This window comes from Elephas maximus, chromosome 21 (assembly GCF_024166365.1).
Source record: "Elephas maximus indicus isolate mEleMax1 chromosome 21, mEleMax1 primary haplotype, whole genome shotgun sequence".
NCBI lineage: Eukaryota > Metazoa > Chordata > Mammalia > Proboscidea > Elephantidae > Elephas > Elephas maximus.
In genome coordinates, this window is record NC_064839.1 from 16397198 (window position 1) to 16410594 (window position 13397).

Genomic DNA, 13397 nt, shown 5'->3' on the forward strand with positions numbered 1-13397 from the left:
TATGAATCCTGCTAGCTTTTCCTTCTGGGTGTTTCTTGGTAATAAGACCCGCAAGTCCTTGATGTAGCTTCCTACAGACTCCTCTCCAAGAGCATAAGGTCTGCAGAGCCCTTTGTGCCAATTAAGGAAGGGCACACCTTTGGGCAGGTGAAGTACAGGAGGCACCCTCTCTGGGGGTGGCGGGCATGGTTTGACCTACTAAGGTGGGTGGCCTTGATCTCAGCCCTACTCTCCCCTTGTCTGAGCAGCCTCATGCAGTGGCCCCACGGCAGGGCCTTGAGAACAATAATGACAGTTATGATGAGAGGAGTGTGCCCTAGCATCTTCCACCAGGTATGAAGCGAAGAACTACACACTGCTGAATCGTGTTCAGTTTGTTACCCATAGATATTTTCCTGCCACATCTGTCTGACTCTTTGTTTAAATGTCATCTCTGCTGGTTTTGCTTTCATGTGTCCTGCCCTGCATGTCCTTATCCAGCTCTGTCCAGTGTTTCCTGTCACCTCTTCATAGAATCTGAAATTTCATCTTATTTTTGCCCCTTACTACTTTCAGAAACTGAGCAGGTCTGCCGTCCAGCATCCAGAGACATTCAGGGTCTAAGCCCACTGAATCAAAGTTTGGCCCAAGTAGAAGTGGAATGTTATTCTCTACCTAGCTAACCCTGATGCTTTGATAACCACTTGCAGGTTATGCGTTGGTCAAAGTTACCATCTGACTTTCTAAGTTCAGAACCAGACATTGAAAAATTAGAAGTAACTAGTGTTTGTCTTTAAAATTTAGTCATGATAAATCAAGCCCTTTTCTTTTCTCTGTCTTTCATTCACATTCAGCCTGTCTGTCCTAGACGTAACCCTTGCTGACAGTCCCTGCACAGACCATTCCCCAACGTCAGACCTATGTGTTGAAAGCCCCCATCTCTTCCTAGAAGGGCGCTGGACATAGCCTAGAACCATAGGCCTGGAGCCCCTGGCCACTTTTCATTGTTCTCAGAGGGTAGAGAAGGAACCAAGAGGCCAATTTGGCCCCAGACTTAGCCCATTCCTTTGTCTCAACACAGTGGGCTCAGACCCAGAGTTTGCACGCTACGTGGCAGGAGTCAGCCAGGCAATGCAGCAGAAGCGGCAAGCCCAACATGGCCGCAGGTCAGGCAACCCCCGGGGCAACTGGCTGCCCATGGATGATGCCCACCGGACCTGGCCTTTACCAGAGTTCTTCACGGAAGGGTGAGTGTGGGGTATGGCAGGGAAGCCAAGTGTGGGAACTGATGTCCTCCATGGAACCCGTGAGAAGGAGGCTCTGTGGCCGTTGTGTGTTCTTGTCAGGCACAGTGTAGTTACAAACCCCCAAGTGAGAGTGACACACGGTTAAAGCTTCAGAGGGTCAGGATTTTGTGACTGACCATAGGATGCTGATGTGGCATGATGTGCCCCCGTGAACACTCCATCAGTACAGACTGATGATTTTAAGGCAGACTGCAGCCCTGGCCAAGGCTCTTATTCGACGGTATTTGTGAAACAGCTCTGTGTTTCGTATGGTCTTTATGCTGATATGAGTGTGGCTCTGAACCATGTGGCTTAGGGAATACTATCACTGGAGCCTACACAGAGCAACAGGGTATGGTTCAGATTCTAGTGTATTGAGAGAATTGTGGATTTTCATCATAAAGACAACTGGGGGGTTATCTTTCACGTCCCTTATTGCTACCTGGGCAGAAAATCTGGACAGCTAAAAACCGTCCTAACTTCTTTTTTGTAAAATAAATTTCATATACAAACTACAGGATTCTGAGAAGAATATGTGTTGCTCTTATAATAAGGGGAATGAAGAAAACCTCGAGTTTTTAGAAGTGAGACAAGAGACCACTATTTGATTATGAAATGAGTACAGGGTAAAGACTGCTCTTTTAGGGCTTGGGTAGAGGGTGGTGGCTGGCCTTGGGGCTGTCAAGCCAGTGTCCAGGCTGGCTATAGGAGGCTTCTGTCTTTGGCTTTTAGGGACGGCCTATCCAGTGGCTGGTCAGGCGCTCAGGGAGACTCAGCCAGCTCAAGCGATGAGACATCCTCCGCCAACGGAGACAGCTTATTCTCCATGTTTTCAGGGCCTGACCTTGTTGCTGCAGTCAAACAAAGAAGGTATGAATGATTTCTACCAAAGAGAGGAGAGAAGGGCGGGTGAATTTCTCCCACAGTTATTTCTCTAGAGGGAACAGTAGCCCCATCTCTCCCAGTCTGCTTTGTGTGAACAAAGCAGAGGGATCCTGATCCCAATACTGGCTGTAGGCCTCTCAGGAACACCTTCAGGAGGTGTTCTCCACCAAGAAGAGCCGGTCTCGGTTTGCTGAGGCCTGCTATGGTTGCTAACCAAAAGGTCAGCAGTCGGAATCCACAGGCGCTCCCTGGAACTCTATGGGGCAGTTCTACTCTGTTCTGTAGGGTCGCTATGAGTCAGAATCGACTTCATGGCAATGGGTTTGGTTTTTTTGTTTTCTATGGGGACACCACACAGGCTTGTAGCCCAAGTGACTTACGTAGGGTTGGGTTTTTGCTGACGTAAGTCTCATTCAGTGATAGCTAAGAATACCACTGAGACTGGCAGGGGAAGATTGGGACACAGGGTCTGCCGATGCTGGTCTCTGCCATCCAGGAAGCAGCCCTCTCAGTGGGACGAGCGGGGCCAGGACAGCCAAGTTCTGTCAGGACTCACCAACAGGCTATTCAACTACAGATAAGGGCTTGGCCTCTGACCCTGAACTTCTGTCTTTCCAAGGTGGGACTGGATATAATGACCTCAGAATGGTTTTCAGAGCTGAAAAAATAATAATATAGTATATGAAGATCTAAGACGTTTTCAAAAGTAGTCACAAAAATTAAAATGGGCCCCAAAATAAGAATGTGAATAGAAAGAAGCAGAGAGAGTTGCAGGTGTGAGGAACCACAGGGCCAGCTGCGGTGGCAAGAGGGACGTGGCTGGGAAGGGAGAGAGTGCAGGGCCACCTGGGCAGGGAAAGGGAGGCCATGTTCTTTGACACCATGTCACAGGGTCAGGCTTCATTGAATACACAACGGGGAACAGGTAGGTAAAGACTGAGGGGCACCCAGTTAGGATACACAGAATGGCATCTGTGGTGATGACAGGGATCACTAACACACGTTTGGCTGCTTTCTGTGCGCCAGGCCTAGGTTAAGCACTTTCTGTACATTTCTTAATGCTCACAACCTCCATATGATATGGGTTTCTATTTTTACCCCGTTTGCAGGCGAGGAAACTAAGGCTCAGAGAAGTTAATTCATTTCATTCTGTGGCGGTACCTATCGTGTGCCAGGCACTGGTGATACCAGCAGTGAACAGAATTCCCTCCCTCATGGAACGTACATTTGAATGGGGGAAGAGTTAAGCAAAAGGTTAGGTGCTATAAAGAAAAATAGAGCAGGGTGTGCGACAGACCGTGCAGGGAGAGGCTGGTTTTCTGCTTTCAGAAGGGTAGTCATAGAAGGCCTGTCTGACAAGCAGAGAGCTGATCACAGTGAGGGAGCAACCGTGAGGGCTTGGCCATGGGGTTTGTGAGAGAAGAATCGAGGATGACCTACAAGCTTTTGACCTGAGCATCTGTGAAAGGGATGCTGGGAACTGAGATGGAGAGGACAGCAGGGGGGAGCAGGTATGAGCCAGGCTGGGCAGTAAGACTTCTGCTTTAGACATATTAAATTTGAGAGGCCGATGAGACATCTGAGAAGAAAAAAAAAGTCTTCTCTAGTCCCACCTCTCTGCAGAGACCACTGTCTGTGTTGGGAGTGCTGACAGAGCTTGACTGTACCTGGCTGTGATCGGGCTACCCCCGGCTTTTTTCACTCACCATCGTCCGTGTCGTAAGTAAAACTAGTGGCCTGTTGTTTGTATGTCACATACCTCCAGTGCATAGTAAACAGTCAATATCTGTTGAATAAACTCACAAAAAGCCAGAGCTGGGGTACTCTGAGAGAGCAGCTAAGCAATGCCTGCCTCACCCACCACCACCCACCTGTGAGGCTTTGCAAGGGCTGACCCACCTCTTCCCTTGAACACAGTGGATCTGGATCCAAGGCCTCCCACCTAGAACTGGAGCCTGGAGACGCTGGAGCCAAGTGGCTCAGTGTCCCCTGGAGGTAAGGTGGGCGGGAGACCAGGTCATCACTGGACTGAGCTCTTGGTTTTCAGGAAACACAGCAGTGGAGAGCAGGAGACCAGCACGCTGCCCTCACCACCTCTTCTCACCACTGTGGAAGACATGAACCAGGTATCTGTCTTGGGCCCTTCCCTGCCAGGAGGGGCTGCCTCAAACCATAGCAAGCTTCCAGAGCTTTATTTTTCAGAGGGCCTCATAATAAGGAGTGCTTCTGCTTTGTTTGTGGTGAATAACGTTTTTTCTTAAGTTAACTTTTCACCCATGGTTTTGTCTGAATGATTAGCCTTCTCAGCTTACTTAAAGCCACATGCAGAGGAAACTTTATGGCTCCGCTGTCCAGAATGATAGCCACTAGTCACGTATAGCTATTTACATTTAATTAAATGAGAAATGAGTAAAAATTCAGTTCCTCAGTTGCATTAGTCACATGTGGCTAAAAAAAAACAAACCCGTTGCCGTCGAGTGAATTCCAACTCAATAGTAACCCTATAGGACAGGGTAGAATTGCCCCATAGGGTTTCCAAGGAGCACCTGGTGGATTCGAACTGCCGGCCTTTTGGTTGGCAGCTACAGCTCTTAACCACTGCGCCAGCAGCGTTTCCACATGTAGCTAGTGGCTACCACATTGGACAGTGCAGATGAGGGACGTTTCTTTTGTTGCATAAAGTTCTATTGGACAGTGCTGCTCCAGGGCCATGGGGAGCCGGGGTGCGGGGGGAGGTCTCACCCTGCCTCCTAGGCGGAAATAAGGGCCAGAGACCTGGGGAGGTAGGAAAAGAGGGTAAGTCCACTGAGAATGCTATTCTGTCTCTCAGGATAACAAAACCAAAACGTGGCCGCCCAAAGCACCCTGGCAACACACTTCCCCACTGCCCAGCACACTGCCGAGTCCAAGCACACCTCTCTATGCTGTGGCCAGCCCCAGCAGCCAGTGGAACGACACCATGCAGATGCTGCAGTCTCCGGTGTGGGCCGCGACCAGTGACTGCAGTGCCGCCTCCTTTACCTACGTGCAGACCCCGCCTCAGCCCCCACCCCCACCAGCACACAAGGCAGCACCCAAGGGCTTCAAGGCCTTCCCTGGGAAGGCTGAGCGCAGGCCAGCCTACTTGCCCCAGTACTGACCCAGTGCCAGCCTGCCCACCTTCTCAGAGCTGTTGGGACCACTGTTCCCGCCCCAGGGCTGACTAGCTGACACCAGCTCCCCAGAAGAATACCAATGTGCCCCTGTCCCAGCCAGGGATGCTTGGGGACCCAGGTGGTTGGCAGCTCCAAGCCTTTAAATCCTGGCTTCTCAAACTTGGGAGGTATCAGACCCCTGGAGAACCAGCTGAAGATGGAGGTATTGACCCTTCAGGGGATGCTTGGGAATCTGCGTGCATAATAAGCACCTCAGGTGATTCTGATGCAGGCGGGCCAGACTATGCTTTGAGAAACATAGCTTTAAAGTTTTTAGTCCCACTGTGTGTGCTGGGAAGGCATCAGGCCTGAAAGCTGAGAGCAAAACTGACCATTTTCCCAAAACTCCCTCTTTAACACATTGAGTGATAACCACATCAGTCACTGTATTTTATGGCTATTTTTCTCATAGGTATTTAGTTAAAACATCTCCTGCCTAAAATGCATCGAATATTTTAAGACAGCAAATGTTGTGGCTGGAGATTTGTTCAACACTATCTTTATTTAAGCTTAGATAAAATGGGCAAGTTATGAACTTTGTGTGGGCAGAAGCAATCAGTGGGCTTTCTGTAGGAGGGCAGTCCCTCACCACCCTGGCAGCACCCAGGAGGTGCAGCCTTACCAGATTTACAAAAGTGGGATCGCAAAACAGATGTCGGAGGCATGTTCCCGGCAGTACGTGGAGATGACCCAGCCAGCTGCTGTCCGTGTGCAGGATAAACCAGCACCTCAGATACTTACACGCACGGCCAGAGGCGTCGTCACAGTCCTCAGAAGGTAGAGGTGTGGCTGGGGGCTGCACAGAGACACTTGGGAACTGGCTCAGAAGACAAACCAACTAAGCTGTAGCTAGGAATTAAAGTCTTTTCCTTAAAAACAAACAAACAAAAAACCTCATTTTCAGTTAACATGTGCCATTAAATAGTTAACATCCTGTGGATTTAGGAATATTTTCCAACCGGAATGGATCCAGAAGAATTGAATGGTGCTTAAATTGAGAAAAAATAAGTATATCTATATAGAATAGACATATCCCACTGTATATTAATTGAGGTTACAGAAAGTTCTTTATATAAAACTTATTTAAATTTTTCATACTTCATCTTTGAAAAAGTCTGAGAAAAATCCATAATATTTTCTGGTATGAAAGTTTGACAGTATTAATATTTTTTTTATATTTTCTTAAATCATTAAGCCATTTTAATATATGTTAACTACTAATAAATGGTTTATTCTTTCTAACTCCATATAAGCTTTTCCAGCAAAGATTGTAATAACACATTTATGTTCTCATTTTTCTACAAATATAATTAAATTTATATTTTAAAATACCAAAAATAAATATATATATGTATGTGCACGCACACACACACACACATGCACACACACACACAGATTATAGAGAACCCTTCGGGTGTCTGAGCCCAGCCACCTGAGTTTTTAGTCCTGTGTTGCCAGGCTGTTTCCAAGCCCTGGGTGTTGTCTTGTGCTGTGTGGGGATACCATTGCTGCCTGTACTTAGGATACCGTCACCGTAGGTTCCACACATTCACCTCACCATGTTTACAACGAACTGTTTTGTACATAGGCTGGTTCAGGCACATGCTCTGCACCAGCCCTGCATAGCTCGTCTAGTAGCTGTCCTGGTGTGCACACTCCTCTCTGTGGAAGTTGTTTGTGGCTATTTCATTTGTTAAGATAGTTTTCTAGTTCCTTCAGTAATGTGTCCACAGTACCCTGTTTTTCAAGTTCTATTATACTGAAGTACTCTTGTTTTAATAGTGCCTCCCGAAAGACCTCATTCTGGATAGAGGTCCTTGATTCCCAACCTCGTCATCACTTTCCAATTTTTCTCTATTAAGGAAGACATTTTGTAAGTGCATCTCCGTGGGCTGGGCGACCGTGTAAAGCTGTTTGTGTGGTCTCCATGTAGGTGCTGTATTCTCAGCACCACCTTGCTCTGAACACTGGTAATTCCAGGTGCTGCGCTCGGCAGAGGGGTCTCGCCAAAGCGCATGTGTATGTTCGTGTGTGGGTGTGTGTCCTTTGCGTGGCCGCCTTGCTCGGACATCAGCAGGACATAGTGTGAATAGTTGAACGCTTCCAAACTGGAACTCTGCATTTTGTATCTTACTTTTAAAGCTCCTATAAGTAAAATAACCATTGGCTTTATTAAAAATATACATTTAATAATACCTTGTATCTTTGTTTAAAATGAAGTGCAACTGACACCATCTCAGAAGTCTCGCTTAATTGTTTACTTTGAAAAGCCTGGTCCTGCACTTGGGTGGGTTCTTACGTCATCCTGTCCTCTGATTGAGACCTGCCAGGGCAAGACAAGAGTATTAGGATGAGCTGGGGGGTGGACAGGAAGCAGAACAACCCACCACACCTCTCCTGTTGACTTCATTAAGGCCCCAGCTGGGTGCAGCCTCTGCACAGGTGGAACCAATGTATGAAGGAGCCTGTCTCCTGAAAGCGCTTTCCTTGGGTTGTGATCTGCCACCACCCACGTCCACCAAACATGGGCACTATGAGCTGCCCACCCCGCCTTTCTGAGGAGCTGACCCAGGGATGAGGACTTATTCGAACCCTCCTTCCACCAGGGACACAGGCTGGTAGGAGAGAGGCCCTGCCTCCCAGGGTTAAGACGGCACCGTCTCACTGGATGATGCCACCCTACTAAGCAGAAGGAAAGATTGTATGATGGGAACCACAAATAGAGGACAAGCTTCAACTTATTTTCATTATGGAAAGATAGCACTTCATTGAAACTCTTTGAACTTTTTCATGAATTTAGGAAAAAGGAGTAGTACGAGTGAGCATTAGTGTATAACTTACCAGTGTAAGTACCACTCAGGTTTCTTCTGCTGAGGTACCCGGAAGTTGAGCGTAGGGACCATGTCCCAGAGCTTTCCAAGTGCACTTCAGGACAAAGCTGCTTAGTAACAGCCGTATCACATGAGTGTACTAAGGAATAAACTGAAAGTTCATATTAAAATTCTGGCAGGCAAAATGCATGTATTTGTGTTCCTATTTAATTTAGCACCTAGTACTTTTCACTGACTTCTGATTGTAGCAGTGAAGACTGGAGTCCCCTCGCCCCAGCTGGGTGACCCATGGGCAGGAACAGAAGTAGAGAGATGTTACAACTAAGCTCCAAGAGGGTCCTCAGTGGCCTCAGCCTGGGGACAGCCCAGCTGAGAGATGGTGGAGGACACACATGAGGTGATGTCCTTATGAGGCTTGTGACCTTCCTTTTCCCATCTGGGGCCTCCTTGGAGAGCATAGCTTCCAGCTCCAAGGGTATAGCCAAAATGCCACATGCCAGCCATGGGGCTGTGAAACAATGGCTGTCTGTACACTGTTTGGCCACTCTTGGGACCTGCCTCCCAATCTGGAGACAAAGAGGAAAGAAACCTTTCCAGTGCTCCTTGATTGCCAAAGAAGCCAAGCATGTGGACCACAGGTACTGGGAAGTCCAAGCAACTTCTGGGACAGGCCCCTGGAAGCAATACAGGGAGCTGGTCTTAAAATCCACAGGGGTAGGCCCAGGCTTCTGGGTGTCTGTGACAGAACCGGATGTGGCTTATGTTGGGACTGAGTGGCAGATGTGGGCCTAGGAGAGAGAGATTGTATCAGTTTTGTTGGTTTCAACATTTATTCATTTCACCTAGTGGCCAGGCCCTTGCTAGGAGCCAGGGCTGCAAAGATGTTGCAGTCCCTGCCTTGAAACTCAGTCTTAAAAAAAGCACAAAAATACAGAATATCAGTGTAATAGGTAGCAAGCTTTAACATTTTTCCTCAACCCCCAACATACCCTTCTTCACACTCAGCTGAGGTCCTGACGGTTTACTGCATTGTCAGGTGAGTTGTATGCCTCTGAGTCGATTCTGACTCAGTGACCTTATAGGACAAAGTAGAACTGCCCCATAGGGTTTCCTAGGCAGTAATCTTTATGGGAACAGATCACCAGGTCTTTTCTCCAGCAGAGCTGCTGGTGGGTTTGAACCTCTGAGCAGCCAAACCCTTAACCCCAGGGCTCCTCTGTGAGGTGAGAAGGGCATCAAATTCCCAGTCAAATCCACTAGACCACCAGCATCAGAAACTCTTATGCTCTGTATCTGTCTCTTCTCCCCAGGGCCTTCATTCCCACAGTTCTGCCTCCCTCCTGAGTCATCCATTTCTGTGTCACCCCTGCTTATTTTCATCATCCTGCAAATATGCCTCAGCCTTAAATGTTTTTCTTGTTTTATATCTCCCCTGAGTCCATCTCCTTCTTCAGCTACCACTCCCTTTTTATGTTCCTCTCTGAATCACAAGCCACATGCAATTTTTAATTTTCTAGTTGCCACATCAAAAAGTAAAAACCAGTGAAATTAATAGCATTTAGCCCAATCCAAAATATTTTTTAACATGTAATTGATACGAAAAAAGTTAATGACAAATTTTACATTCTTTTATTCATACTGCTATTAGTCGTCGTCAAGTAGATTCCGACTCATGGTGACCCCGGGTGTGATTGAGAACTGCTCCAGAGGGTTTTCAAGGTTGTGACCGTTCAGAAGCAGATAACCAGGCCTGTCTTCCTAGGTGCCTCTGTGTGGGTTCGAACTACCAACCTTGTGGCTAGTAGTAGAGCACTTTTTTTATACTGAGTCTCTGAAATCGTCATGTGCTTACAGCACGTCTTGATTCAGATTAGCCACATTGCAAGTGCTTAGTAACCACACGTGGCTACGGAATTGCACAGAACAGATCCAGATCCTTTGTGCTCACAGGCTCCATTTCCTCCCCCTACCTTTATGTCCTCTCCCCGTTCCAGTCAACCTTTAGTCAAGGTCACCAACAATATCCATTTTGCCAAATCCAAAGGATGCCTGACCTTCTGGCAGCCTTTGAGATGGCCAGGCACTTTCTCCTCACCTAGGTTCTGTGAAGCCTCACCCCTCTGCTCTCATTTTGGGAATGACCTGAGGTTAGCCCCTCTATCTGTAGTCACTTACTGATCTCATGTAGTCTGAGAGTCAAATAAACCCAGTAACCAGGCTCTAGACTCCTGGCTATTTTATCTCAGCATCCCTACCAAGTTCTCTCACATCCAAGCCCTTGGATTCCCCAACCCTCCACACACCCACAACGCACCATCCACCCAATTGTTTAGGCAAAAATCTTAGAACATACTCTGTTCCTCTTCGCTCCCCTCATTCAATTACTCAGCAAGGCCAACGTAGTAGCCCCGTGAACACTCAAATTCCACCATGTTCTTACATCTCCACTGCCTTCACCCCGGCTCCTGCCTGGCCTCCTCTCCAGCTTCAGGGTTCCCCGTGCTCGCCAGCTCCCTCCACTAGCCTGCCCTGTGCCCTCCGGGCCTCCTGCCTGGTGCTCTGAAGGCTGCTCCCTGCTCGGGCCTCTCCACCAGTTCTCCCGGCCTGAGCCCCATCCTCCACCTGGTTTTTTCATTATAGCACGGAGCACATCTCCGAAGGTTCTGTGTGCTTGTGTTTGTCTTTCCCACTAGAACGAATGTCCCATGAGAGCCCAGGATGCAGGACAGCACCCGGCGCCGCTGAGCCTGGTTCGCTAGGAACCGCAAGGCGCGATACGAGCGGATGTTGCTGGAGCGAAAGGCAGACTGCTAATACCGAGCAAAACGCAAATAAAATCGACTTTCACATTGGACTAAAAAATGAGCAGAGCGGTACGAAGCTGCGAAGAGCGATTAGCATTAGCAGCTGTAGTCAGGGGTATGCGGTTCTGCTCTCGTGCAAACCCGCGCGTATGTGTTCGGTGAGGATAAAAAATTTTAAAGACCTGGCAACGGACGAACGAGGAAAGTCTGGGAGCGACAAGACTCGCTGAGAGTACCGCTGCGGAGAAGACCCGGAAGAGGTACGACTTCAGTCACCTACTCCTCTTTGCGCACGCGCACGTCTGCTCAGCCCGGAACATGCGCAATGCGCACACTAAGGCCGTCCCAAACCTGGGAGGCACAGAAGTTAGCTTGTTTCCTTCTCCCGACCCGGCGAGGGGACATGCGCATACCCGCGCGCCTGGCTCCGATCGGACGTGCGGGCCCGCACGCACATGCATACTCGTGCGCACGCGCACACTGCCGCCCCATCATTACCTGCGCGTGATTCCTCCTTCCTCGCACGTAGGCAAGTCTGCGCCGCCGTCTCAGGAGAGTGCCGGAAGGCGGCGCTGTCGGCCGGTCCTCGCGGGTTACCGTGACTCAGCGTCCCCGGTAGAGGCGCGGCCCCGGAAAATCTGATCGGTGTGGGTGTGCCGCTTCCGGAACCCGACCGCCGCCTGGCTCCTTAACTCCGGCCCCAGAACTGCAGCCCTGTAACCGCCCCACCTCCACGTTCACCCCAGTTAACGGCAGTCGTCCGCTGGCCTCTGGATCCTGCCTGACCCTTGTCTAGCCGCCCAGATTAAGGCCTGATGTATTTAAGTGCCTGTGGCTCAGCTTCCCCATCTGTTAAATGGGCCTCTCGGAACTGTGCCCACCTCAGGCTACAGTAAGTGTGGTTTCACGAATATTCCTTGGGAGCCCGATGTTTTCCTAGGCTGCTCTTGGCTCTGAAATAAAATGCTTGTCTTCGAATTCCCTGATTCGCCTCTGCTCTCAAGTCCCCTCCTCTCTCCGGACTTAGACTGTTTTGCTGAGGGCACTTGAAGGTGCCTGACGCTGGAGTTTCTTGGACCTTCTGAACCAGATTTTCTGTCGGTTCTGGTCAGTCAGACCCCTCTGAGCCTCACTGCCCCCAATATCCCAGTAATTCTGAACCGTAGGTTGCGGTTTGCACACACGGTTTGGCACAACATGTGGCAGTCGTGACGATGGTAGAAAACAGTAGAGCTCAATTTTTCCCGAAAGTTATGTTGATGTTTTCCCAAACTGCAGATCCCACTCTACTCTCCAAGGTTCTGATAGGCGGTGCCACCCCCACACTTAGGTGACCCTCTGTGATCACCCTCCCACACACTATCTTTTTGGGGGGGTTTCTTGCTACTGCCCTACACAGATCCTTGGACCCAATCCAAGTGGACCAGTGTCATGCAGTCATTGGATTTTCCTCCCTCTCTGCTTTTGCTCATGATGCCCCTTCCATTTGGGACGCAATTGTTGGCTCTTTCCACTTGTAAAATTCTACCCTGTTTATCAGTGATCTAGAGGCCTGGCTGATGTTAAAATAGAACTGGGGTGATGGAGGATTTGCCTCTTCCCTCACTTTCCCTGTACCCTTTTCTTAAGGCTGAAGAGCCAGGAAGTGGCAGGCAGGAGAGGGTTGTAATTAAGAACGGGGGTGCGGCAATCAGGCAGCCTTGGGTTGATTCTCTACTTAGTAGCAGGTTGGCCCTTTTCAAATTCCTTAACCTCTCTGTAAATGGGAAGGGCAGCAGGGTATCCCTCATACTGCTACGACATTACATGAGAGAGAATTTAGCACAGAGCTCTGCACAGAGTAAGCTGGTCAGGGTGGCAGCCATATGTAGTTGACTGGTGAATGACTTTCAATTAATAATGACTGACGTTTTCTCTACTACTATTTTGCGTTTTCTTTCCTTAGCTAGTGTGTTTTATGATCTCCAGATAAAAGCTTAATTTTCTGCTACCATAGAAAATTAATGTAACTTTGGAATTGCAGTGTAACTTTCACTTTAAATACTATGGAGTCCTGTGCAATACAGAATTGTTGAAGATTCTAGAATTTTAGAATAAATTTAGAATAGCTGACCTTGCTGGGACTCACCGAAGCCATACTGCTGGAGGTGTACATTATGGAATGTTAAAACAGAAAGTGAAACCTTCAAGAAGGCAATCATCAGTGATCTCCCCTCCTACCTCTGCTTTAATGCCCGAAACTGCTCCTGTGAACTGGGTGGATGGGAAAGGACATTGGAGAAGACACTGTGGCAGTGGGCAGGTACAGAGCCATAAAATCTTCGGAAAGACTTAAAGTTTAAATGACAGAAGCTCAACTCAAAACAGTAAACACTAAGGAGAATCTTTGGTTCATGTCCCAGCTGCAGGCAGAGCAGA

At 48.6% G+C, this 13397-nt stretch overlaps 1 protein-coding gene and 1 long non-coding RNA gene across 3 annotated transcripts in view; one reads left to right on the forward strand and one right to left on the reverse strand.

Annotated features, from left to right (window-relative positions):
* Positions 1-5294, forward strand: part of GARRE1 (granule associated Rac and RHOG effector 1) — a 101842-nt gene extending 96548 nt beyond the window's left edge. For both annotated transcript variants that reach the window (XM_049863703.1, XM_049863704.1), the window contains 4 exons: positions 1061-1226; positions 1998-2135; positions 4198-4276; positions 4981-5294. In XM_049863703.1, coding sequence (XP_049719660.1) covers positions 1061-1226; positions 1998-2135; positions 4198-4276; positions 4981-5289 — 692 coding nt within the window. In that variant the 3' untranslated portion in view covers positions 5290-5294. The remainder of the gene's footprint in view (positions 1-1060; positions 1227-1997; positions 2136-4197; positions 4277-4980) is intronic.
* Positions 5295-6127: 833 nt separating this feature from the next.
* LOC126064540 (uncharacterized) lies at positions 6128-10466 on the reverse strand. The gene is made up of 3 exons (XR_007514567.1): positions 8186-10466; positions 7541-7667; positions 6128-6213 (listed from the first exon to the last, which is right to left on the reverse strand). It is a non-coding gene; the product is annotated as an uncharacterized LOC126064540 (long non-coding RNA).
* Between the last annotated feature and the right edge of the window lie 2931 nt (positions 10467-13397).